The sequence below is a fragment of the Carassius gibelio genome, chromosome B3 (assembly GCF_023724105.1).
Source record: "Carassius gibelio isolate Cgi1373 ecotype wild population from Czech Republic chromosome B3, carGib1.2-hapl.c, whole genome shotgun sequence".
NCBI lineage: Eukaryota > Metazoa > Chordata > Actinopteri > Cypriniformes > Cyprinidae > Carassius > Carassius gibelio.
The window spans coordinates 26,382,648-26,409,321 of NC_068398.1; the positions used below are offsets into that span (position 1 = coordinate 26,382,648).

At 39.3% G+C, this 26,674-nt stretch overlaps 1 protein-coding gene across 21 annotated transcripts in view; it reads left to right on the plus strand.

The window, feature by feature from the left end:
- Nucleotides 1–1,762: 1,762 nt before the first annotated feature.
- ep300b (E1A binding protein p300 b) overlaps nt 1,763–26,674 on the plus strand; it is a 39,216-nt gene continuing 14,304 nt past the window's right edge. For 2 of the 21 annotated variants that reach the window (XM_052549784.1, XM_052549789.1), the window contains exons 1-18: nt 1,763–3,681; nt 5,671–6,236; nt 7,861–8,022; nt 11,006–11,246; nt 11,327–11,440; nt 12,328–12,555; nt 14,526–14,634; nt 14,740–14,871; nt 16,383–16,500; nt 16,779–16,947; nt 18,477–18,575; nt 18,671–18,759; nt 18,842–18,994; nt 20,016–20,456; nt 22,300–22,527; nt 22,618–22,783; nt 23,241–23,392; nt 26,039–26,278. In XM_052549784.1, coding sequence (XP_052405744.1) covers nt 3,588–3,681; nt 5,671–6,236; nt 7,861–8,022; nt 11,006–11,246; nt 11,327–11,440; nt 12,328–12,555; nt 14,526–14,634; nt 14,740–14,871; nt 16,383–16,500; nt 16,779–16,947; nt 18,477–18,575; nt 18,671–18,759; nt 18,842–18,994; nt 20,016–20,456; nt 22,300–22,527; nt 22,618–22,783; nt 23,241–23,392; nt 26,039–26,278 — 3,501 coding nt within the window. In that variant the 5' untranslated portion in view covers nt 1,763–3,587. Of the gene's footprint in view, nt 3,682–4,583; nt 4,602–5,670; nt 6,237–7,860; nt 8,023–11,005; nt 11,247–11,326; nt 11,441–12,327; nt 12,556–14,525; nt 14,635–14,739; nt 14,872–16,382; nt 16,501–16,778; nt 16,948–18,476; nt 18,576–18,670; nt 18,760–18,841; nt 18,995–20,015; nt 20,457–22,299; nt 22,528–22,617; nt 22,784–23,240; nt 23,393–26,038; nt 26,279–26,674 lie in introns of those variants that run through there. The other 19 variants (XM_052549790.1, XM_052549793.1, XM_052549792.1 and 16 more) reach the window with 16 other exon arrangements.

Genomic DNA, 26,674 nt, shown 5'->3' on the forward strand with positions numbered 1-26,674 from the left:
CATCCAAAATAAGTAATTTCAAAGTGATGACATTTTTGCTGAATGCAGTCTAAAACTACTATTATATAGTGTATTCACAATACTTATAGATACTAAAATAGTACTCTCAAAACATCAGCAAGGTTCGAAAAGGGAAAAACTTTTGTTTATGTTGTGCTGCTTTATTTTTGTGTATCTAATCTAATGAAATTGTATTAAAGCTAATTCAAAATATTATTAAATACAATAACACTATAGAAATAATACTACAGTATGCACTGATTCTTTCAAAAAGTTATGTTATTGCATATTAGTGTATATAATAAAATCATAATAACACATTTTAAATAAACATTTCAGTCAGAAATACACAGAAACATTGTGCCCTTAACCTCAGTATATGGTTAGAAATGGAAATGCACAAGAACAGCAGAATTTGTTTAGTGTGTTGGGCTGCTGTATTTTTGTGAAGCTGATAACTCATAAATTGCAGTTCAATCCCAAGCAGATGCGAGTCCAAAACTGGAGATGGTACTAACATCTCCAAAAACTAAAGAAAACTACACAATATATTTGAAATGATGTCTAAGCATGTTCTGAGTCACCTGAGCTTGTTTAAGATTTTTTTCACTCAGAAAATGCAAATGACTACCAAACATAGGTCTATGTTGGCAGCTCACTTGATGTTGCGAGAATTCGCTAGAATTTCTAGCAAAGATGACTTGCAATGCATTTATGCCCTTGTTCATGTGCGCTGACTTTGAACATGCCAGTGAGGCCCAGAAGTGCTGTCTAGCTAGGCCACTGAACGTGCTTATGATTCCCAATGATGCTAGCTAGTAGCTACATGCTCAGCTCCCTATTTCTTGAGCAAAAGTGTAGTTTCTTAACCGACTATGAAGGTGTCCATGATATCCAAAATTATTTCTTGCACTATGGTTATGTTCAGTTACGTTGTTGCCAGTTGCTGTCTACCTTATGTTTAATCTGAGCAGACTCTTAATGTTAATTTCTAGAAATGGTGTCTAGATTGGCAGCAAAGTAAGGTTTTGGAACTTATTTAGCCGAATTCTCTCTGAATATTAATAATGCCAAAAAATGTTGGGTACATAGTCAGTTTTATTGGTTGCCTGTAAGAAAAAAACCTGCTAAATCCACCCTATGCTGGTTAGCTGGTCTTAGCTGCGCATAGAAGGTCTTCCAGCCTGACTAGCTAAAAAAAAGAAGCGGTCAAAGCCTCAAACTAGATATGACCAGGCTGGAAGACCAGCTAAAACCAGCACACGAATTGTCTCCAAAATCTCTTTTTTGATTCCAAAAAAAAAAAAAAAAAAAGCCTAGTTAAGCAACGTTTTTAAGCTGAGCTGACTACGAACTGCCTGCCTATGATGTCCATAAATACTCTGTAGTTTGGCAGCTCGCTAGGCTTTGAGGAACTGAGACCCCTCTCGAGTACGAGGTCTGAAAAACATCAGTGTTTGGTCTGGCCTCTATCACCACTGCACTTCAACAGGACACTTGACCCCCTGGGCTTCTCCGAGGAGGTTGACTGTCCCTCCAACTACAGCGAAGCCAAGCGAGGCAATATTTTGCAAAATAATAAGTAACACAAGGTGGGCCTCATCTCACAACTAGTGACTCCATCATCTGATGATGATGCTGGACCCCAGTCGCAACTCCGAAACAGTACGGAAACAGCTCTGTCCGGGAAATCCCGATCGCCATCTCCCCCTCCACCCCCCTTTACTAATGTTACCGCACCTCCAACCTTCCCTCCCCCAGTCAGAGGAGTAGAAACAACAAGCCGCCATTTTGTTTGTGCGGAGAGAGTGAAGGAGGCAGGAGCGACCGAAAAAAAGAGCCACTCGCGCAACGACCAATGCGACTCTGAGCGCCGCCGGCTCCGGTTCGCGCATCCAGACCGGATAAAACACAAGCCCGGCGATTAGCGGAGGCGACGGAGGGAGATTATAGATTCTCCCGTGTGCAAATCAGAGAGCAGACTGGGTTTTCCTTTCTTTTGCTGTTCTTTTTTTTTAAACGAAGCGGAGAGGCGGAAGAGGGCAATGCATTTAAACGAAGGGAAGCTCGTCAGGGGAAAAGGAAAATAACAGCGTCACGAAGTGGGAATATCTGAGAAATCACATCGCCGGTTGCTGGCGGACGACGGCGAAAGTGGGGAAAATTGCAGGAACTGTGCAAGAGAAGGGAGAAATTTAAAAGGGATGAACGCGCAGGGGGGTTCACATCATCACAAAGCCTATGAAAGGGGTTTGAGGACCCCCAGATTTTGGGGGGTGCAGCTGGCAATATCACCCGGATCGGCAGATGCTTCAGACCCGAAATATTATTGAAGCCCATCTCGGTTTGGTTCTGTTTTCGACCCACTACTGGCTGTTCCTCTTGCTCTTTCTTAATGCTCCACAGGGCTCTTCGTGCAGTGACAAATTATTCTTATTTGCTCGATGTGTCAGTGCATTGAAATACACGCATATACATTGACCAACTTCACTTGATTCCCTTTCTTTAGCTCGAGCACAGCGGACTTGCGAGACAACATCATCCTGCACTTCAGACCGACCGCATGCATGTTCTGTCCATTAGACGGACACTTCTGAAATCATTTCTTTGCATGCACGAGCTGTGCGCAGTGCAGGGTGGTCTCGTGAAGCTTTCTGCAAACACTTTTAACTCGTGCAGTGGACACGTTCACACAGAGGGCGCACGAGCCATATTCAGATACGAATGCACAATAAACCATCTGACTTGTCACTTTGAAGTGTTGTTGCAAGACACGGGCTCTGAAACATGCACGTTGTTTGGAATCATCTAAAGTGGGAGCTCATGCATGCAAACTGAAGTTGAATGCACATTCATCGTGTTATTTATTCTGCAAAGAGAACTGTCTTGTTAAGAAAGAAAAGGAAACTTTTACATGCATATGACTGTTTAATGATATTTCCAGTATTTATATGTTCTCTCCATTCATCTTAATTACTTGAGAGGAAATAAAGACATCGATGAAGGGGATTCAAACTCATCTATGTCAGTTTTAAGGAGCCCGATGGACTTGCAGTCTTCTAAATAAAGTGATGCAGGCTGAGAACTGCATATGCTACAATGCAAAGACACACGATTCTGAATCATAGCGTTTGCTCATAAGCATTGCATGAAGCAGCGAGTCCGGTTTCTCGTACACAACGCCTTAAAAACAACAACATTTCAGCTCGCCGCCGACAATGGCGGAAAAGACGGATGCAAGCAACGAGGATCAATCTCGGGAAAATTGCTCAGTCGCCGAGGAGGCTACGTGAGTTTGCGGCGAGCTTGCATGACCGTCTGTCCCTCCCTTCACCTCCTCCATTCGGAAATATACTTTGAGGAACTAAAGATTAGAAAATCTTAAAAGGGAGCTTTAAAGGAGGACTGAACATTAAAGCTTTGCATTGCATTGCATTGCATGCATGTATCGTCCCAGGAAAGGGAAACGGGAATCCGTCCGGTGCTCGTGAACGAGGAGAGATTTCATTTGCACATCGGCTCGCGACTGCACAGGAAGGGCTATCCTACGCGGGATATATGCTTTAACACTAAACCGGAGGAAAACTATGGCCGATAATGTGCTGGAATCCGGCCCGCCTTCAGCTAAGAGGCCTAAATTGTCTTCCCCGGCTCTGTCGGTGTCCGCGAGCGATGGAAACGGTAAATAATAATAATGTTTCACGCGCGGCGGTGCGCGGCGCCGAGTCTGTCGCTGTTCGCCTGCATGTATGAAAAAGACGCTCGACGTGTGTTCCCAAGATCTTTCTTTTGTTGTGTTTGTTTGTTTGTTTGCATCGTCCCCTTGTATTTAAAAACTTAGCAGGGATAGCTAGCAGGCTAATTTGCTCAGTGTTTTCATTTGAAGTTGATGAGGTGTGTTACAACACTGGACGTCTGAGTGTGCAAAATAGTATGCAGTGTTTTTCCGGGTGTGCGTTACACAAACTTTTTCGCTTTGTTCGTCGTTGTGAGATGTCGAGAGCAGGGCTTAGTGTCAAAGGTTTATGAGGTGAAGCATTTTGAGCTTGTCAGGAAAGGGAATACTCGACAGGAACATGTTGTAAATCACGTCGTTTAACTGACACACGGTTGGGAGTGAAGTGTAGAGCACCTCGAGACTTTCTTTCAAGTTGGTTTACAGGTAGTGCGTACTAAATAGTTGACAAACCAGTGCCTGCGAGTTTCTGATCAACACTACTTCATCTGTGTGGTTACTCTGTTATTTTAACTAGCTTCAGGTGGTTTGCTCGTCTTCCTGGTAGACCAGATAAAACCCCTCTCAATCCGGCCTGACTGGTTCAGACCAGCAAACGATCCTAGGCTGGTTTATACAGGTTTCTTCACGGCATGTATAGAAGTGGAAGTCGGATCATATTGCCTGAACTCTAGTGGTTCACCAGTGCAGGTTTTTCAATGGCTGATATCAACAGAGCAGACTGTTATGCTAATGTTGAATCTATTTATATGTATGTATCATTTCATGATAGCAAATAAGATGGATTTGAATCAGCATTTTATTTCATACAATTTTTATTTTATTTTTATTTTTGGTAACTAAAAACAAGTTTGGGGAAACTGGGGTAAGTTATGCCACTTTTTTGTTGTGATCTAGGCAATGAGAAGTTAATGTTTGTACAACTACTTTAAACTAAATCCCGTTATTATTTTTTCTGCACACTATATGCAGTTACTTAAACGCATAAACTGGGCATACAATGGTTGTTTTAATATTTATAATGTTGAAGTCAATATTATTATTTAGAAATATTCTCTAGATGGAAAAAAAAAATGCTAAAAATGTTTCATAAAAATTGGTGAAATGCTGTCACTTTTCTAATTTGCGTCTATTGAAAATGTACATGCATTTAAAGATCTCCTTTAAATATATAAAATTAAATAAAAACTCTCAGGTATTCACAAAAAAGGTTGTATGTAGACTTTAAAACACATAAAAGTGTGAAAAACACTTCTGTAAAGCAGCTAAGCATGTTTCGGTTGTTGGTCTATAACCATAATCTCAAACTCCAATCCAAATATTGTCTGATTAATTGCTTTGCTCATATATCAATCTAATCACTAAAGTGAAGAGTGCATTTCAATATGAGCTTGCTTCGTATTTAGAGTAGGTTGCATTTATCAGTCATCGATGTGGAGCTGCTATCAGGATCTGCCATTATGTAGGAAAAGGTCCCCCATTTTGTCCACTTGTCCTTTTTATGCCATGTGTTTTTTATTAGTATGAACTATTAGGACATGCATACTGTTCTCATGTGAGCCGATAATCTCAGTCGTTCTCTCATCACGGGAGCTGCAGTAAACTGTTGCACGAGATTCGTTCAGTCGTGCATTGGTCAATCTGTCTAGATTTCTTGCTGTAGATTGACGGATCAACCATGTATTGTCCGGGCCAACTAACCTCCCATTGTATTGAAATTACAGATGTGTTGTGCACTTGTTGTTGTCGTGTTGCTTTTATCTCATCAGCTTAAATTCTGTCTAAGAACAAAAATGGTTTCTTTTGCCGTGGCTTTGCTGGACACGTCTCATTTTTGTGGCATATACTCTAATTATTCTCTAATGTATCTCATTATGAGTGATTTTTCTGTGAGCGACACCATTATTAAAGTCTCTATTCCCCCTTTCTTCCAGATTTTGGCTCCCTGTTTGACCTGGAGCATGACCTCCCGGATGAGCTCATTAACTCCTCTGACCTGGGCCTTCCTAACGGGATGGACCACGGCCAGTTGCACACCACTCTGGGTGGAGGAGGGATGTTGGGCCCTCTGGGTGGCTTGGGCCAGGACACAGCGGCCAAACACAAGCACCTGTCTGAGCTCCTCCGCCCTGGCGCCCCTCCATCCACCTCCACAGCCACCGGCAACCCTGGTAACACGCCCTCCTTGGGCATGATGGGAGGTCTGAGTGGCAACCCGGTTACTCAGGGACTGTGTGGCCCTCAACAGCAGCAGCCTGGCATGGTGGCGGGACTGAACCGGGGCATGATGGGCGTCCAGAAAGGGAACGGACAGCCACAGAGCATGATGGGAGGGCAGATGATGAATGGTGCGCCTAGAATGGGCTACGCCAACGTGAACATGAATGCGAGCATGGTTGGTAACGGGAGCATGCTGCCCGATGCTCTGCAGCAGCAGAACGCAGGGCAGCAGATGGCACAGGCAGCAATGAGACCGCAGCAGCCAGGAGCAGTGAACAAGGTAACGTGAACAGATCAGAGGGTCAATAGAAGAATTCTGTGGGTAACAAATAAACTGCATGCAAAATGGGTTTGGTTCAAGCTTTAAGGTTAACTTCAGTCTGTGTTTTATGTCTCATTATACATATATGGACTGATGTGTCTTTGAGTGAAAGAGCTATTTAATTTGGGGTCAGAAATATATATATATTTGTGTGTGTTACAGTATGATATAAAATTATATTCAAAATAAATGCTGATCTTTTGGAATTTCTGTACAAGATTTCTGAAGGATCATGTGACAATGAAGACTAAAGTAATGATGCTGAAAATTCAGCTTTGCCATTACAGGAAGATTTTACATTTTAAAAATATTGAAATTGCATTTAAAATTGTAATATGTAACCATATTACTGTTGCACTGCACTTTATATATGTTCAAATAAATGCAGCCTTGGTGAGCATAAGAGACTCAAACTTATAAAATTGTATGTAATTTATATATATTTTATTTATTTTAGGTGCTGTATGTTTATTTATTATAGATAGTTTTTGTTACAGATATGACATTTTGTTTATATCTAATTATTAATTACAATAAATATATATTTTTAATTTTTTATATAATTTTTATATATTTCTACAATTTAATATTATTTTAAACAAACAAGTGTTGCTATTCATTAGTCAAACTGAAAAAATGACAGACCTAATGTAATCAATAAACAGACTATTGGCTTTAATTAATTCATTAATTATTCATAATTTTATTATTTTTAATACAAAAAATGCAAGCCCTTTTAGGCCATTCTGTCCCAACTTCCTGTTTCAACAGTTGTCCAACAATTTTACGGAGCAAAAAGTACAATAACAACAAAAAGTGTCGTGATCTGTTGCGGTCTCACACATAACTAGACACCAGACTTTACGGCTAAGTTGCTTTAGAGAGAACCTAAATTTTAAAGATTTAACAAATGACTTTTCTGGTTTTCTTCATCCAGATAGACCAATCTGATTACTTATGTTCTTGTGACATCACTGTATTCCCCTCTTTTTAAAAACACAACCCTTTGTTAATTTTTTTTTGTCTTGTAAGACTGTTGTTAGAAATCAGGTAGTGAAATAGACTGTTCAAGTGAAAGAAATCTCTCTCTTTGGTTTGAATGTGATGTGATGTGATCCTTCACACTTTGAAACAGAGCTCAGTTTGAACAACCTTCTGTACCCCCTCGTACGAGGAACTGTGCGCACCATTTTGTTGATTCACAGGCGATTGCACAACCTGGACTGCAGGAAATGGGCAGAAAAAAAGAGGGAATGACATTTTTTCTTTTCTTTTTTTTGCTGGGTTCTCCTAGATTTCAAGCTGTTGTTTTGAGGTTTATTTTGCAGAATTGATTCCTGCATTGTCATTAACATTATGTGTATGCGATGAGTAAACTATGAGAACGTGAGTGTCAGACAGGCTGAGTGACTGTTTCTCATCTATTGATGTTTCATGCTCTTGTTTTGTCAGCTCATCTTTGATAGTTTATGATTCTGTCCGGGATGATGGATCCGATTCTGTCATAACTGAAACCTTTGAGACTGATATACTAGCTCATATTCATTCTTGATAGAGTTTTTATTTGATTTCCTTTCCTCAGATGGGAATGATGGGTGCTCCAGGCCCCTACGGTAGTTCATATGGTCAGTGCGGAGGACAGTCCCTTGGGCTCCCACCCCAAAACAAAGCGGGACAACCCAACAGCATTAACCAGTTCACCATGGACAAGAAACCTCAGCATGGGCAGAACATGGCTGGCATGGTGAGAGAACAGTACAGAACTTGTGACAGCAAACCACATCCACACACATTCCCAGAGCCTTTCTGACTGAGGAGATTTAATTCTGTCTCTTACTGGCCACCGAGAGCCTTCAGCTAGCATTTCCCCTCAGCCCTCAGCCAGTGGTTCATCCCACAGACACTGGACTTGTCGATCGATCATTTCTAGGTAGTCACAAAATGTGTTTCTCCAGATCTGTGCACAATTTGAGAAATGAAATTCCACACATCACTACCTCCAGTTTCAGTTTGTTTTAATCTGGAAAATACTTTGAACAGTGATGCACTGCAACGAAAATTTGTCGCTTAGACCACCTCTAAAAATGCTGGACTCACTAGACTAAACAACAAAATCGAAGTGGTTCACAGTACATAAGCAATTGCGCCAGCTTACATAGGTTAATGTGACCTTTTATCTAAAATAGTCCAACATTTCATTGAAACAAAAAAGCACTTGATTAACTATATACTTGTGTGCAGAGCACAAAAACACTCTTGAGGTGATTTTTATGCAATAAAAGTTGTATTTGCATGGACAAGGTCTTCTTAGTAAAATAATAATTCATAATTTTATGCTTAAATTAATCCACATCAAAGTTGCAGTTACTTATGAAAATTTTTGACCGCCACAATTTTGGTACGTCCCTAGTTTAGATTTTTAAAAAAAATAAAATGTATATAATTTTTTCTGGCAAATTTGTTTGATTTGTTTTTCTTGTAACAAGTACAATTGCAGTATTCTCACGAACACATTTTACCAATTTAAAAATATTCTGCGGAATCTAAACATTCAGAATATTAAAATATGGAAAACTGTGTGCAGGTTTTGCATGTAGATCATAGTTTTCGCGAAAATATGATTCAACACAATCGTTTTCAACATTGATAATGTTTCGTGAACATCAAATCATGATATCAGAATGATTTCTGAAATATCACGTGACACTGATCACTGGAGTAATGATGATGAAAATTCAGCTTTAATATCACAGGAATAAATTACACTTTAAAATAGAAAACGGTCATTTTAAATTGTAATACAATTTCAAAATATTATTGTTCCTACTTTATTTTTGATCAAACAAATGCATTTTTAGTCAACATAAGAGACTTCTGGTACTACTGGTAAAAAAAAAATACATATATATTAGTGCTGTCAAAATTAGCGCGTTAACGCATTCGATTAATTTGAAATATTTAACGCGTTAAAAAAAAATAACGCAATTAACGCGGTTGCAATTTCCAGTTGTGGCCTATGTGTGTTCAACGTGCAAAGAAATATGGATAAGACCAAGGAAGGACTTTTAGACGGAAGGTTTCAGTATAAAACTCTGCCGGATTACTCTTCAGTCTGCCACAAGAAACATTACTCTTCATTCAGTCTGCCACAAGAAACAGCAACATTAAAATCATGAACTCAAATGTCATTGTTTAAAAAAAAAAAAAAAAAAAAAAAACAATGACTGTAACAGTGCGTGAATCAGACCTTTCTGTAACGCTAACGTTAATAAGCTTAAGCGAAAATAACGAAATAATTGTGTAGCGGAGTATTTTTTGTACACAGTGCCGCGTACTGTCAATCACTCCTGTGCGCGTGCATCACTGTCCTCCTCGCAGCTGCAGCAACTTGCGCTCTCTCTCTTCATCAAGCTTTAAAACAAAAAGGGGACAAAAAGATCATATTGTCTTTGTGCATAGGCTATAGATTAATTAGATAAATGAATATCTAAATTTGTGCCTTGCCGTCTACGGTATTTTTTTAGAACTTAGAAAAAAGATGCTGCAGCCAATGAACAGCCAGCGGGGGCTGCAGGACGACTCAACCTCCGCAGACAGTTTGTAATGTTTATCAGACAATAAATACTCAAGATTTTGCTTTAGTATAACTCACAACGAGTTTCACACACCTTCTCCGGCCACGTTGAGTTGTTGACACTTAACAGTGGGAAAAGCGACACATGCGCTATTCACTTGTATAATTTAAGGGTGAATGGGTAATGTAGTTTCTGCTCTGGGTCGGATGAATTAGGAAGCTTGCATTGTGAAGGGCGCTCTGAAAATCGGCAGTGCAGGTAAAAGATTAAAACCTCTATTAAAACAGATGTCCAAATGAGCGTACCGGTACGCTACAAGCACGTTCTGGGCGCACGGAGAGGTGGCGATACGCTCAAGAGCTATATTTGGAAGTGGCGGTACTGAGTACTGGTGCGTACAGGCCCACTTAAAGCACTGGCAATGACTATACTTTGGAATTTTTTTTGCAGTCCACTTAGAATTCAAAATGGAAATCATTTTTGTTTTTTATTGGCATTGATTGTTTTGAATTTCAAATGATACTTACATGCCTGTGTTTTTATTTCTGTAATAAATATGGCTTTCAAGCCAACAGTTAATTTGGAGGATATTGATGGTTTATTGCAGGTATGTTGTAGGTACATGAGAAAATCTGTGTTACAAGTTAAACAAAAATTCCAATAAACAATCATATTTTGAATTTAAATAGTTTCTTTTTTGTCTTGAGTTTACATTAATTATTTACATTTTACATTTACATATCCAAAAAGTTTCAGTCTTTTAATTGCGATTAATCGCGATTAATCGCGATTAATTTTAAAAAAATTGTGCGATTAATTAGTTAATTTTTTTTAATCGATTGACAGCACTAATATATATATATATATATATATATATATATATATATATATATATATATATATATATATATATATATATATATATATATATATATATATATATATATATATATATAACATGAATGCTTGCATGAATGCATGAAGTCGCTTTGGATAAAAGGATCTGCTTAATATGTAAATGCAAATTAAAATATTTGAAAAAATATTCAGATCCCATTTTTTTTTAAAGCTAATTCTCTGTTTCTTAACACTCTGCAGCAGCAGGAAGATGAAATCCTGTGCCTTGAAAATCCTGTTTCTGTCTGTGTCTAGCAGAGCTCAGGTGTGGTGGGTGGTGTATCGGGCCCAGGTGGGGTGGCAGCGCCCCCTGCAGCGGACCCAGAGAAGCGTAAACTCATTCAGCAGCAGCTGGTGCTGTTACTGCACGCTCACAAGTGCCATCGCAAAGAGCAAGCCAACGGAGAGGTCCGCCAGTGCAGCCTGCCCCACTGCAGAACCATGAAGAACGTCCTTAATCACATGACGCACTGTCAAGCCGGAAAATCCTGCCAGGGTGAGCGTTGCCACCAGCTTATATTCTTTCAATTCAATTATATTTTCCTACCCATAAACAATGCGTGTTTTCCTCTGCAGTGGCTCACTGTGCGTCCTCCAGGCAGATCATCTCTCACTGGAAGAACTGCACGCGGCATGACTGTCCCGTCTGTCTGCCGCTTAAAAGCGCAGGAGACAAAAGAAACCAGCAGTGTGAGTTTTACTATGCACAAATGCTACTGCTACTCATCCTGATGTCGTTCAAAATCTGTGTCACTTCCTGTCTTCTGTCCAACAAAAAAGAAGATTCTTAGAAAAATGTTTCAGCTGTTTTTGCCCATAAAATAAAATTGGATTCCTCTGACTTTCCTTAAAGGGATAGTTCACCCCAAAATGAAAATTCTGTTATTAATTCCTCTCCCTCATGTCGTTCCAAACATGCAAGACCTTTGTTCATCTTTGGAACATAAATGAAGATATTTTTGATGAAATCCGAGAGCTTTCTGACCCTCACGTAGACAGCCAAGGGTCCTACCACGGTTAAGGTCGAAAAGTAGCAAGGACATGGTTAAAAAAAGAATCCATGTGACATCAGTGGTTCAACCGTAAGCTACAAGAATACTTTTTGTGTGCAAAGAAAACAAAAATATCAACTTTATTCAACAATTCATCTCCTCGTCACCCTTTCGTGGCATTTTGGAGAGAATCACATACATAAAGTATTCTTTGTGTCAGCAGCACCGAACGTGGATACACCGTTCACGTTGTTTACACTTTGATCTAAAAAAACAACAACATGTCTTGTTTACGGTTGAACTACTGATGTCACATGGATTATTTTAACCATGTCCTTGCAATGTCGTGTTTGGATCCTTGCTGTCTATGGGAGGCTCAGAGAGGTCTCGGGATTCATCAAGAATATCTCAGTTTGTGTTAGTACAAGAGTATTACGGGTTTGGAACGACTAGTAATTAATGACAGAATTTTTATTTTGGGGTGAACTATCCCTTTAAGACATTACCATCCTTAAAACTAAAATACTACTATATCAGCATATTCTAGTATTTAAAGTGTTGTTCGATCTCTGTTCTTCTCTCTAGCTCTGCTGGGAGGTGCTGGGATGGGCATGGGTGGTCCGTTAGGTGGGTCATTACCCGGTGGTCAACCTTCAGCCCCAAACTTAAACCCACCCAGTCAGATTGACCCAAGCTCCATTGAAAGGGCATACGCCGCCCTTGGACTCACCTACCAGGGCACCCAGGCATCCAGTCAGAATCAGCAGACCTCTGTTCCCACTCAACCCGGCATGAGGACGCTTAACAATATAGGTGAGCGTTTCCATAAGTTGTAGCCTCTAATTACATGTATGTCCGCTAATGTTATTTAAAGGGTTAGTTCGCCCAAAAATGAAAATTATGTCATGAATAACTCACCCTTATGCTGTTCCAAACATGTAAGACCTCCTTTTATCTTCGGAACACAGTTTAAGATATTTTAGATTTAGTCCGAGAGCTCTCAGTCCCTCCATTGAAGCTGTGTGTACGGTATACTGTCCATGTCCAGAAAGGTAAGAAAAACATCATCAAAGTAGTCCATGTGACATCAGAGGGTCAGTTAGAATTTTTTGAAGCATCGAAAATACATTTTGGTCCAAAAATAGCAAAACCGACGACTTTATTCAGCATTGTCTTCTCTTCAGTGTCTGTGTGAGAGAGAGTTCAAATCAAAGCAGTCTGGATATCCGGTTCATGAACGAATCATTCAGTTCACCAAATCGAACTGAATCGTTTTAAACTGTTCGCATCTATAATACGCATTAATCCTCAAATTACTTGTTAACTTTTTTTTTTAAATGTGGCTGACACTCCCTCTGAGTTCAAACAAACCAATATCCTGGAGTAATGCATGCACTCAAACAGTACACTGACTGAACTGCTGTGATGAACACCGAGCCGAACCAGATAACGGACAATAGACTGACTCGTTCACGAGTGAAGAACCGGTTGCATCGGTGTTCGGATCACCAGTATTTCTTTCGGACAGTTCGATTCAATAAACCGGTTGAAGAAAATGGTTCACCGGTTCTTTTGCGCTCGACGTAATGACGTCATTTGCGATGATTTCCCTTGATTCAAGCCTTCGGTTTACCCGCACCCATAACACTAGCACAGAATCAGTTCAGAATCAATCACCAAAAGAATCAGTTCAGTTCAGACGCTCTGTGTGTCGGTCTGCTTCACGCTGAATCACACATGCACAGTATCCTCGGTTCACGAATCGGACACGTCTGACAGAAACGGTTCTTCACTCGTGAACGAGTCAGTCTATTGTTCGTTATCTGGCTCGGCTCGGTGTTCATCTTCAGTTCTCTCTTCACAGCAGTTCAGTCAGTGTACTGTTGGAGTGCATGAATTACTCCGGGATATTGGTTTGTTTGAACTCAGAGGAAGTGTCAGCCACATTAAAAAAGTTAACAACTTAAGTAATTTGAGGATTAATGCGTATTAGAGATGCGAACCGTTTAAAACGATTCAGTTCGATTTGGTGAACTGAATGATTCGTTCATGAACCGGAAATCCAGACTGCTTTGATTTGAACTCTCTCTCACACAGACACGGAAGAGAAGACAATGCTGAATAAAGTCGTCGTTTTAGCTATTTTTGGACCAAAATGTATTTTCGATGCTTCAAAAAATTCTAACTGACCCTCTGATGTCACATGGACTACTTTGATGATGTTTTTCGTACCTTTCTGGACATGGACAGTATACCGTACACACAGCTTCAATGGAGGGACTGAGAGCTCTCGGACTAAATCTAAAATATCTTAAACTGTGTTCTGAACAGTATAAAAGGAGGCCTTACATGTTTGGAACAGCATAAGAGTGAGTTATTAATGACATAATTTTAATTTTTGGGCGAACTAACCCTTTAAAGGGTTTGTTCACATAAAAATGAAAGTTTTGCCATTTAATTACTCACCCTCATGTCGTTCCAAACCCATAAGACCTTCATTCAGCTTCAGAAAACAAATTGAGATATTTTTTGATTAAATCTGAGAGCTCTCTGACCCTTCCATAGACAGCAATGGGACTACCATGTTCAAGACCCAGAAAGGTAGTAAGAACATCATTAAAATAGTCCATGTGACATCAGTGGTTCAGCCGTAATTTTATGATTTGTTTTGTTGTTGTAATTAATAATGCATGCATGTGTTTTTTCAGTTAGTGGAAAAACTAGTCCGCTAGTGCACATCTTTATCATGTCTTGCCTATAATATCTTAAACTGTGTGCACCAGCAGGTGGGAACTCAATGGGAGTGAACGGTGGAGTCGGCGCTCCGATGGCCAACCAGCACCCAGGAATGCTGCCTGACGGCATGCTGCACAGGAACATGACGCCTCAGAGGTACCAAACATCCCTGCGGCCCACTGCACCAGACCTGGTTTAAATGGTTTGGTCGGTGAAAGCTGTATGTTGATGCTTGATGGTTTGTCTCTCTCTCTCTTGCAGTCTGATGAATGACGGCTCTGGTGTTGGTAACATGGGTTCTGGAGCAACAGCAACACCTTCCTCTGCAGGAATGAGGAAGAACTGGCATGAAGACATCACACAGGACCTCCGCAATCACCTCGTACACAAACTGTGAGTGTTATGCTAACACCCAGCCTGTCATTTTATACCTCTATTGTAAGAAATAAAAAAAATATGTTGGCGAATTTTATATTTGTGGTAAATTAATGAAAATGGAGGTGGCTTCAACACTAAATAATTACTAGTTAGTAACAGACGTTCCTGCCTGATCACTGTATTCAGCTGAAATAGGTGGTGGATTACAGTATGCACTCTCATTGGCCGTCGAGCGAATCCCATCACTGCTCATTCCCAAAAAGACTGATAAAACTGTCACTGTTTCTCATGTCATCAGAAAGCACCAACTCTCATTGTTAAATTAATAACTTTAGGTCGCGTCTCTGCTACAAATCACTGGCGATATTGACACATCACTTATACACATTACTATTCAGTGAATAGAAAGCCCAAAACAATTGTAATCGATATCTTCCGTAACATGATAAATGTCTTTACTGTTATATTTGATCAGTTTAATGCATCTATGCTGAATAACAATAGTAATTTCTTAAACTACATTTTTGAATGAAAGTGTACATTTTTACAAATGCATCTATTTAAGGGTTAGTTCACCCAAAAGTGAAAATTCTGTCGTTATTTATTTACCTTCATGTCTTTCCAAACCTGTAAGACCTTTATTTATCTTTGGAACACAAATTAAGATATTTCTGATGAAATCTGGAGCTCTCTGACCCCCCCATAGACAGCAAGGCAACTGACACGTTCAAGACCCAGAAAGTTAGTAAAGACATTGTGGTTCAACTGTAATTTTTGTTTGTTTGTTTTTAGTTTTGTTTTTGCCCAAAAAGTATTCTCGAAACTTTCATAAAATTACTGTTGAGCCGCTGATGTCACATGGACAATTTTAATGATGTCCTCACTATGTTTATGTGCCTTGAACATGTCAGTTAAATTGTTGTCATGATTTATACATGAAATAAAAGAAACGCTAACTGAAATAAAGTATACAAAATTAAACCTTTTATTTCATCTAGCTATCAAGGCCACATTTCTCAATTTCTGAGTTGTTGATGTACTAAAATAACCAAACTGAAATAAAAAATTCAAAAAACTGTATAGACATCAAAAACTAAAAACACTACAAAATTAATGAAACTTTAACAAAAATGAAAGTGGAAAATACAGAAATAAAAGTTATTTAAAATGTTAATAAAATCTATAATAGAGTTGCACACGGTGTCCACACCGGACTCAACAGTTGTCGAGTCGCACTGCAAAAGCGGTCTACACTGGACACGACAAAGTGACCGTTGCAAATAATTTGAACTTTGTGTAAGGACGTCATAAATTGAACAAGGCGTCAGTTTAATATCTGGGTTTGTCGTGTCAAATAATCCACTGATTTATTTGAAATTGCCCTTTGTGAAATTATTTAAAATTCTTATCTAGAAATCACACAAAACTAAACTGAATCATTTCACTGTCCAAATTCATGAATTCACTCTGTTACTTGGGTCTTTTTCTGTGTGTGTGTGTGTGTGTGTGTGTGTGTGTGAGAGTAGTGTGCAAGCCATCTTCCCCACTCCAGACCCTGCAGCACTGAAGGATCGGCGGATGGAAAACCTGGTAGCTTATGCTCGCAAAGTGGAGGGTGACATGTACGAATCTGCCAACAGCAGGGTAAGAAAAGACTTGTACGGTATCATGTCTGTGGATTATATTTAGTAAATATCGAAGTCAATCCACAGAATCACCTGACTCCTCACGTTTTACCCATGACGCAGTTGTCCCAATCTAATGTTGGACAGAGCGCTGGAAAACTTAGTATTAACCAGGCGTGATCCGTCCATTAATTTTTTTGTCTCCACCTAAAGGCTGCATGAAAAACACTTTGAACCGAAACGTGTTTAAAATGAATTGTAAGAATGATAGTCGTTGTGAATGTTTAACTTTTCCAGGCGGAGTATTACCACTTGTTGGCGGAGAAGATTTATAAGATTCAGAAAGAGCTGGAGGAGAAGAGGAGAACCAGACTGCAGAAGCAGGGTATGGTGCCAGCTCAGCCTGGCATGTCCAACAGTGCTCTACCTCAAGCACCAGCTGGCATGAATCAGGCACCGCCGCCTAGTACGTACACATACACACCTGCAGAAATTGGCCTTAAAGGAATTGTTCACCCAAAAATTACAAATTGCTGAAAATTTACTGATCCATAGGCTATCCAAGCTGTAGATAAGTTTTTTTCATTGGAACAGATTTGTTGAAATTTACCATTTCATCACTTGCTCACCAATCGATCCTCTGCAGTGAATGGGTGCCGTCGAAATTAGAGTCCAAACAGCTGATAAAAACATCAGAATAATTCACAAGTAATCCACATGATTCCAGTCCATCAGTTAACGCCTTTAGAAGTGAAAATATCTGGAGTAAGCAGTATTATGGATAGATGACTTGTATTTCAACCTGGAAGTAATGTTTTAAAGTTACAAGCGTCTTGATGAGCTTTTCAGTCATGTGGCTTACTTGTGGATTATTGTTGCATTCAGTAGCGACTCCTGTCCATAAATTTAGGTGGGGCAGATTCTGGGTTGTAGCACTAATATATGAAAACATTTTGTAAACTTTATATTCTGATCCCTGAACATATAGGGACACATTTTTGGCAGAGATGTCTTTGTGTTATCCTGTGGGTGGCACGCCAATTTTGACTGACAGGCTTGAAGTTATGTTACAAATTACAAATAAAATGTCGTAAAATAATTGCCTTTAATTGATTTAAAATGTTACAAGTTTTCGAGCAATTCAGGTTTGGAAAAACGATCATATGTCTATTCTCAGAATAAACAAAACAAACACAACAGAACCAAATAAAGGCTATTCATTAAAAACACATTTAAACTAAAAGATTTACGTAGAGTCCGCTTTGTTAATATGACCCAACACTCCACATAGAAAAAAAGACATGCCAACTAGTTACTGACCTGATGCAGACACATAGCTGAAGCGGATTGATATCATCTTGGTGGAACGAGGTTCACTTAAGGTAACATGAAAATAAGCACGGCAGTCTTAAATCTGCCCCAATGGCTCTCAGTTAGAGCGCGCTGCAGTCCCCCTTTTCACCACAGATTTACTTAGTAAAATGTGGGGTGCTGTTGAGCTCGGGAGCTCTTACGCACCATTTGCCGCGCTTAGTATCATGTATACATGCCTGCTAAAGCCATGCACAGGGTTTGAATACTGCTTACTTTACGACTTAATTTTGCATTTACATTTACAATTGATTATTGATTCAGTTTATATAGAGGTCTGTGTTTTGGATGATTATTTTTGTGGGGCTTTGCCACTCCTGCCCATATAGACAAGCCGTGTCTGTTTGCATTTATCAGCTTGTTTGGACTCTCATTCTGACGGCACCCATTCACTGCAGAGTATCCATTGGTGAGCAAGTGATGTAATGATACTCTTCTCCAAGTCTGTTTCCATTTTTACCTACATCTTAACTGGCCAGAGGATTTGTACACATTCAGCACATTGACATTTTTGGGCGAACTACAGGTATACCCTTAAATTGAAACCAAACGACTTCAAGTACAAACACACACACGGTTAAATCAAATTATGCAGTTTGTGATGGTTGCTCTGGTCTTTCCTAGATGGTCCCCATTCGGATCCGTCCTTAGTTCCAGCCGCTGGACCCAATCAGATGGTCAATCGCATGCAGAATCCTGCTGGTATGGCACACTCACTAAATGGTCTGTAGTTTAATATCTTTTTTTAAATATCTATTAATAAAACCAGAATTTTGTGTTTGCCTTTTTTTTGTAACAACTTTGCCACTCTTGTGTAGGTATGAATCAGTTTTCCCAGGTGGGGATGCAACAACCAATGGGACAAAGGGCAACGCCGCCCCTGCCAATGGGAGCAAACCTCAGTCAGGTATCATCTCTTGTGACCTGAACAGGGACAACTAATTTAACTGATTTAAGTGTTTATTTAAGCCTCTATTGCATATTTTTAGATGGGTATGCAGGGAACACCTCGAATGACTCAGCCCAACGTACCCCAGTTACCAAACCAGTACATGCAGAGCCAGTTTCCAGGCACGGGTGCCGGACTGGGCAAGGGTGCAGTTGGCCTGAACCAACCTGCAGGGCAGGGAGCCATGTCACAGGTCAGCTTTTGAACCACATTCATACCGTATTACTCAGCACAGCTTGTTGTCTCTAATGCATTTAATATGATTTGTCTTTTGGTGGGTAAAAGAGATTTTCTGTTGTGTTGTGTTCTGTTGTGAAAGACGATATGAATGACTAATGTGACTCAATAACTGCTAAAGAAAGCACATGTACAGGCCCATCTAAAGTTTGCCAGCGAAAATCTGAATGATTCAAGAGGAGAACTGGATGCAAGTGCTGTGGTCAGATGAGACCAAAATGTAGCTCTTTGGTATTAACTCGACTCACAGTGTTTGTAGGTAGAGAAAGGCTGACTAAAACCCCAAGAACATGGCGCCATCCCTACAGTCAAGCACGGAGGTTGAAACATTATGCTTTGAGGGTGTTTTTCTGCTAAGGGTACAGGACGAATGCACCGCATTAAAGGGATGATGGACAGGGCCATGTACAAATTAAATCTTGGGGAGAACCTCCTTCCCTCAACCAGAACACTGCAGATGTGTGAACATTTCAAGCATGACAGTGACCCGAAACACAAGGCCAAGGCAACAAAGAAGTGGCTCACGAAGAAGCACATTGAAGTCATGGAGGGGCCTAGCCGGTCTCCAGACCTCAATCCTACAGAAAATCTGTGGAGGGAGCTGAAACTTTGAGTTGCCAAACCTCAGCCTCGAAACTTAAATGACATAAAGAGGATCTACAAAATCCCTCCTGAGATGTGTGTAAACCTTGTGACCACAACTACAAAAAAAAACATCTGACCTCTGTGATTGCCACCAAGTACTAAGTCATGTTTTGCAAAGGGCTCAAATACTTATTTCACTCATTAAAATGCGAATCAATTTTTTTGAAATGAGAAGTCTTTCACTGTTCAAATAAACCTACCACTAAAATGATAGACTGATCATTTCTTTGTCAGTGGGCAAACGTACAAAATCAGCAGGGGATCAAATTATTTTTTCCTTCACTATAGTAATAGCACCCTGTCTCATTTTTGTTGATCTTTTTCTCTCTCAGAATCAGATGCCCACTCCACCGTCGCTGGCAGCCAGTAGTCCAGTAGCTCAAACCCAGGCAGCAGTCTCGGGCTCTCAGGGGCCTCCATCCAACCAACCCCCACCTGCCCCACAGCCCGGACTGCACGCGCACTGTCCTCCCTTGCGCCAAAACTCCCCTTCTCCTGCACGCAGCCTCACCCCTACCCCTGCCCCGCACCAAACGCCCCCGCAGTTGCCGGGAAACCGGACCCCGCAGCCCCACACCCCCACTTCTTCGACCACTATGGCCCCACCTGCAACACAGATGCCCCCGATTGCACAGGGGGTGGGCTCAGAAAAAGCCAGTCAGCTCCAGCAGCCGTCGCATGGGGGCGGAGCCGCTGGAGGCCCCCAAACAGGGCTAGCGTCATCTGTGCCTTCCCAGAATGCCCACGGGCTTTGTGCACACCCACGCACTCCTGTGAGTATCACAATCGAGAACATGTTTGTCTGGGGTGTTTTTGCTTATACATTCATATCGACACTGAAGATCTTTTTTGTTTGGGTCTTCTGTGAATTTAGGGCCCATGATGAAACAACGAATCATGGAGTTTACAGTATAATCAGAATGTCATGGAATTTGGCATAAAATGGATGAATAAATCAAATGCAGGGCTGTACATTTAATCAAATCAGTAAAAAGAAAAAAAAATGTCTTTGAATATTAAAGCACAAAAAGACTGCCATTTAAATGTGTAGTCTACATGTTCTGCATGTCTGTGTGAAATGAAAATATTTTTCTCCAAGTAATAACTGTAATAATAGAATTTATTAAAACATAATTTTTAGAGGATCACATTTTTTGTCTTGCGTTTTAATTTAAAATGTGAACCTTTGTTGTGCAGGACTATGTTTGCCACAATTGAAAGAAGCCATTCAAATAATTAAATTGAATTCACATAATATAATAAAATCTTAAAAGATTACATTTTTGAAGTTTGATGCATTTGTTTGATTTACAACCGTTTTTTTATAATGGTTCCAAAAAATAACTATTAAAGATTTTCTGGGAATTTGGGAAAAGATAAAACAAGCTGCATAGGGTTGCTGCTGATGAATTTCTTGGTTTTGTTTGTCTGCTATGGAACTCTGTCACAATTTGCTTGTTTGTGATGAAGCAAAATAAACTCAAATGCACAGATTTAATAGAAGAAGGGAACGCCTTAGACATGCCCACCTTGAAAGCTGTCTTAATCTGCTGGTTGTTTTAGTATTTCCTTCATTTTCTTCTCCTATTGCTGTTTTTCTTTCCTTTTTTGTTGGCTTTTTTTTCTTTTCTCTTTCGCATTGGCTGTTCCTTCTGACTAGGGCTGGCGATTTTTTGATTAGTCGTTTTTTAAAATTTGGTCGATTCAAAATCGATTATTATAATTTTTTAAATGATAGTTTTATCTTAAAAATGAAATAACTTGATCCTGTTTGATCAAGGAATGCGACTGTTCTGACTTTTTTCAGCATACATTTTTCATCTTGAATCAAATTTTTATTGTATTTATTTAACATAATTGTATGCATTTGAAAATTTATAGATGGGTTCTGTTTTAAGTGTTCCTAAAATAATAGAGTTAAATATACAGGTTTGTGGCTCTAATTGTTTTTTATTTATTTATTACCCACTTGTAAACTTATGTTCACTGTTCTTTTTTATAAATATAGTGTTTGTATTAAATCTATTTTCATTGAGTTGAATTGAGAATCGAGTATAGAAAATTGATTCGAAATCAAATCGATCTGGAACATCTGAATCGATACCCAGCCCTACTTCTGACTGTTATTTCTCATTGGTTGCTCTCTCATTCAGGATTGCGTTTCTCTAGTTTCTGAGTTACATTTTTTTGCTGTTGCTGTTCATTTTGTTTGCCATTTGGCTGTTTTCTTTTTTTATTTTATTATTATTATTTTTTTAATATAGACTGTTCCTTCTTAGTTCCTTTTTAGTTTCCATTGGTTGTTTTGTCTTATCTCTATTTGACCCTAAGCGTTTTTTTTTTTTTTTTGTAGCGGTTCCTGCTGGTTTTGTTTGCCATTGACCTTCCTCCTGACTTGTTTCTTATTTAGCCATTTGCTCTGTTTTGTTTCTTTTAATATCTCATCGGCTGTTCTCTCTATCTGCTGTGCCTTGTTGGCTGTTCCTCCCCCATTTTGTTTGTTGTTTACTCTTCTCTCTTGAATCGGGGTTCTCTCTGGGGTTTTTTTTTTGTTGTTTTTTTGGCTGTTCCTCCATTGGTCGTTCTCCTAAACTGCTCTTCTGTCCCACCCCTCAGCTATCCCAGAAGTCATCTCTTACAGCGGACGGTCAGGCCTCAACTCCTGCCTCTGACAGCAGTGCTGACCCAAGCTCGCAGCTGACATCATCCGAGCCCCCTGCCCCGCTCGACCCCAAAACTGAGGTCAAACAACAGGAAGAAGAGGATGAGAATGAGACCGAGGATAAGGCCTCAGGGAAAATGGCTGCCATGCAGACTGAGATTAAGACTGAAGAGAAACCAGAGGCGAGTCGGAAAACCTGACATCGGTTAAACCTGAAATGTATCCTCTGTTTTTAAATTCCGTCTCTAACCTTATTTTGATTGGTCGGCCAGATAAAGAAGGAGGAGCCTGCAGGCGATGAATGTAAGACCGAGCCAATGGAAACATCAACTGGGTCGACAGCTGAGGACAAGAAGCCAGAGATCAAAACCGAACCCAAAGAGGAAGAGGCTGCGGGAACGAACGGCACTCCCGCAAACACACAAAACAAGAAGAAAGGTAAAACAAACTGAAGCTCACATTCATGTAATTCAAATAATCAAAATGTGCAATGTGATCAGTTTGATCGATTTATTGTGGCTTATAACTGTTAAAGTTAAAAATGTTCTTATTGTGTTTGGCACAGAAATCATACGTTTCAATGTTTCACCTTTAATGACTGGCAGATGTTCTCATATAGTTTGCATACAGTCATTGACCAAAGCACCTTACAACATGCAATTGATTTACTGTTGTTTTATTTTGTGATTTAAATGTATATGGTGCTAAAAGGAGGCAAAATCATCAGTTCTCATTGCATGAAATCGACTAATTCTGAATCAGCAGGTGCTTGTTCCTTTCCTCAGTTTAATATGAAGGACAAACACTGCTTTGAAATGAGTACTCATGGTTTTCATATGAATGTGTACCTGATTCTTGACTCCGCTGGTACCTTTATTTCCTTCCTCTCCATCAGTCTTTAAACCCGACGAGCTCCGCCAGGCCTTAATGCCCACTCTGGAAGCTCTGTACAGACAGGACCCAGAGTCGCTGCCCTTCCGGCAGCCGGTGAACCCCCAGTTACTGGGAATACCCGTACGTATTCGAACTAGTAACAAAACTAACCTGGTAAGGGCCTGCGCTGGCACGCATTATGCTACAAAAACCCTAGCACTTTTCAGTTCTAGTCTCATGACTTCTTTTTCTTGCCTTTACCCCCCTCTCTTTCTTTCTTCTGCCTGCTGTTGTGTGCATTGTGTTTGGATGTGAGAGAGACGTTGCAAGCTTGCGTGTGTGGCGTTTCTGTCAGAAAGCATGAGTGAATATAAGGCGGCGCAGACTATGAACATCTGTTCTTGTGCTTTGTGTCTTCATCTTGTCAAAACATAGACAGAACATTTTGTTAGACCATATTCAAATCAGTAGCTAATGCCAAAGATTACACACTTAAGCACTAAATTTTATTTAGTTTTATTTACGCTATGTATTTAAACTGAGAATTGTAGTTTTTAGAATACGTCAAATATGGAACATTTTTGTTAATTAAATCAGTTAAGTGAAAATGAACTGCTACTTCGGACTATTTTATATTAAATGTTCAGTTGGCATTAAGTCTTAAATGTTGCTGGTTATTTGGCCTCCTCTGAAAGATCTCACAGTCTGCGCTTGCATTATTTTTTGCATTGAGTATTGTTTTTGCTCTCGTCTGCTTAAACTTTGTGTACTTCATTATCTAAACTTTAGCTTCGTACCATTGCACTTGTTTTATTTTATACCCATAATATCCTCATTCTGAGTTGATCATCATTCCCCAGAGTTATGGCTAAGTATTTTAGCAATAACCAGCATAGCAGATGAAATTTTACTGATTGTATAATTGGTATATATTTACTTGCTTTCATTTCAAGTTAAGGAGCCATATTTCTTCCACTGATCACTGTTGCATGATGGGATCAGTTGATTCTGTTTCTTAGAAAGTGGAGAAAATTCAAATGAATTTCCTGCTTTTCTGGTTATTGTGCTGCTTTAACAGTGGTTTGTTTGAATGAGACGCCGGCCCTATTCAAGGTGTGATGAGCAAACATTACAAACACAGAGAGAGAGATGTTTGACCTAAAAATTAAAGAGTTGAAATGTGTATTAAACCTAATCATGGACAACTCAAAAAGCCATGATTAATTGGTCAAACAATACACCCTGAAAATGAAGTATATGGGTTTGTTTACTCTCTTCACTAGTCTTAGATTAATGTATGTTTGTTAGAAACACCTCAGTTTGTCCTGGCATTGTGTCATCCCCATCGTATCTGCTCAGAGAACCCATATGGTTGTGTAAAGAGATTAGGAAACCATTATTGTAATCGCTGTACATATTCATATTTTAATGTATGGTTCTGCAGATCTGTTAGATGCCAGGCACCCTGCAGAGTCTTTAGATCTAAAGTCTTTTGATGTGACCCCAAACCTTAATCTAAATTTCCCTAAAAACAAAAGTTTTGATAAAGAATCAAAAGTCAATTCCAAATAGTTTGACTCTCTGTGTCACACACAACCTGAATACGGTGGGGTTGACACCAGCTGTCCAGCTGTGTTTTGTGATGTAAGCGCTCATAGTTTTGCTGCTGTAATTCAATCTCGCCCTGCTTGTGCTCACCTCAGCTTACTGTACCCTAAACGCTTACCCTGCCAACATCACCCTATGAAACCTCAGTTTATTTGGACGTTTTGGCCAAATGGAATCATTATTCCAGATGTGAAATTATTTCACCAAGCCTGGATTTAAAGTTAGTAAATGTTTTCTTGAATATGTTTCCAAGCTAAAAAATAATGACGGAGCATAATAATAAACTAGTCATAATGGTTAACAAGTGAATATTATCAAGAAATGCCAAAATCAAAAGGAAAAAAAAATTATATTTTGCATAATGCTTATTTTTAGAATTAGTTTTTTTTTTGTGACATTTGAAAATGATATTAATAATATTAATTGTTATAGTAATTATAATGATGATGATAAAAATATAATACTCCTTATCATTATTGGACCACTTTACAATAAGGTTCCATTTGTTAACTAAATAACATGTAAATTGTTATAAATAAATAAACCTATTAACATTAACAAAGATGAATAAATACTGTAACAAAAGGATTGCTCATTGTTAATGCACTAACAATGAGAAATACATTTGTTACCATATTAATCTTTGTTAATGTAAATTTTAATAAGAATACAACTGTTCATTGTTAGCCAATGTTAGCTCAGCTCTATTAGATGGATTTTATTACTCTATTAGATACAATTTTAATAATGAGGGTGTCAGTTATTAATAAAGTATAATTGTCATTTATTTAAAGAAGGTCTTAAAAATAAGCTCAAAATGCAAAACGTAATTTTCTTGGCATCTCTTGACATTTTGAATATGATTCAGTCTACTATCAGGCCATGTTATGTCCATATACATTTGCACACCCCAGTTCATCAGTAGATGTCTGCCGTCATTGCAGCGGGCCCAGAAATGTGTGTGTGTGTTTGTGTGTATGAGAGAACAGGAGAGAAATAGGGTACAGAATTGAGCGAGGCAGTGGGAGTCTGTTACGTTTTTCTCTGTTTGTGCATGTGAACCTCTTCTACAGCGCTCAACATTGTCCCCCTGCACCCTCTTCTCTCCCCCTGACTCTCAACCCGCCGGGCCACCGTCCCATGCTCTATCCGACTGCTACCTCATTTCACCTTATGATGAACTTGATCTGCCATCTGGACTCCGTTCTCCAGGACTACTTTGACATTGTGAAGAACCCCATGGACTTGTCCACTATCAAGCGTAAGCTGGACACGGGTCAGTACCAGGAGCCCTGGCAGTACGTGGACGACGTGTGGCTGATGTTCAATAATGCCTGGCTGTATAACAGGAAGACGTCACGGGTGTATAAATACTGCTCCAAACTGGCGGAGGTGTTTGAACAGGAAATAGACCCCGTCATGCGGGAGTTGGGCTACTGCTGTGGAAGGAAGGTGAGCCGTGTTTGTTTGTTGGTTTAGTTTTCTTTACTAATGAGATTTATAAAAGGAATGTGGCTCAACCCACCAGATTTCACTGGTTTTAAAGTATATATATATATATATATATATATATATATATATATATATATATATATATATATATATATATATATATATATATTACAACAATAAATTCAGCAAACAATGTATTGAGTGCCTTAAAAGGTTTGATTAGGTACATATTATTATTAGTAGTAGTAGTAGTAGTATTAGTATTAGTACTATTATAAGACAGAATAATAAAATACTGCCGTATAATACCATATAATACTTATTTAACAATATAACTATTATTATTATAACAATTTCAACAAACCATATACTAAATGTATGTTCAATACTAGTTAC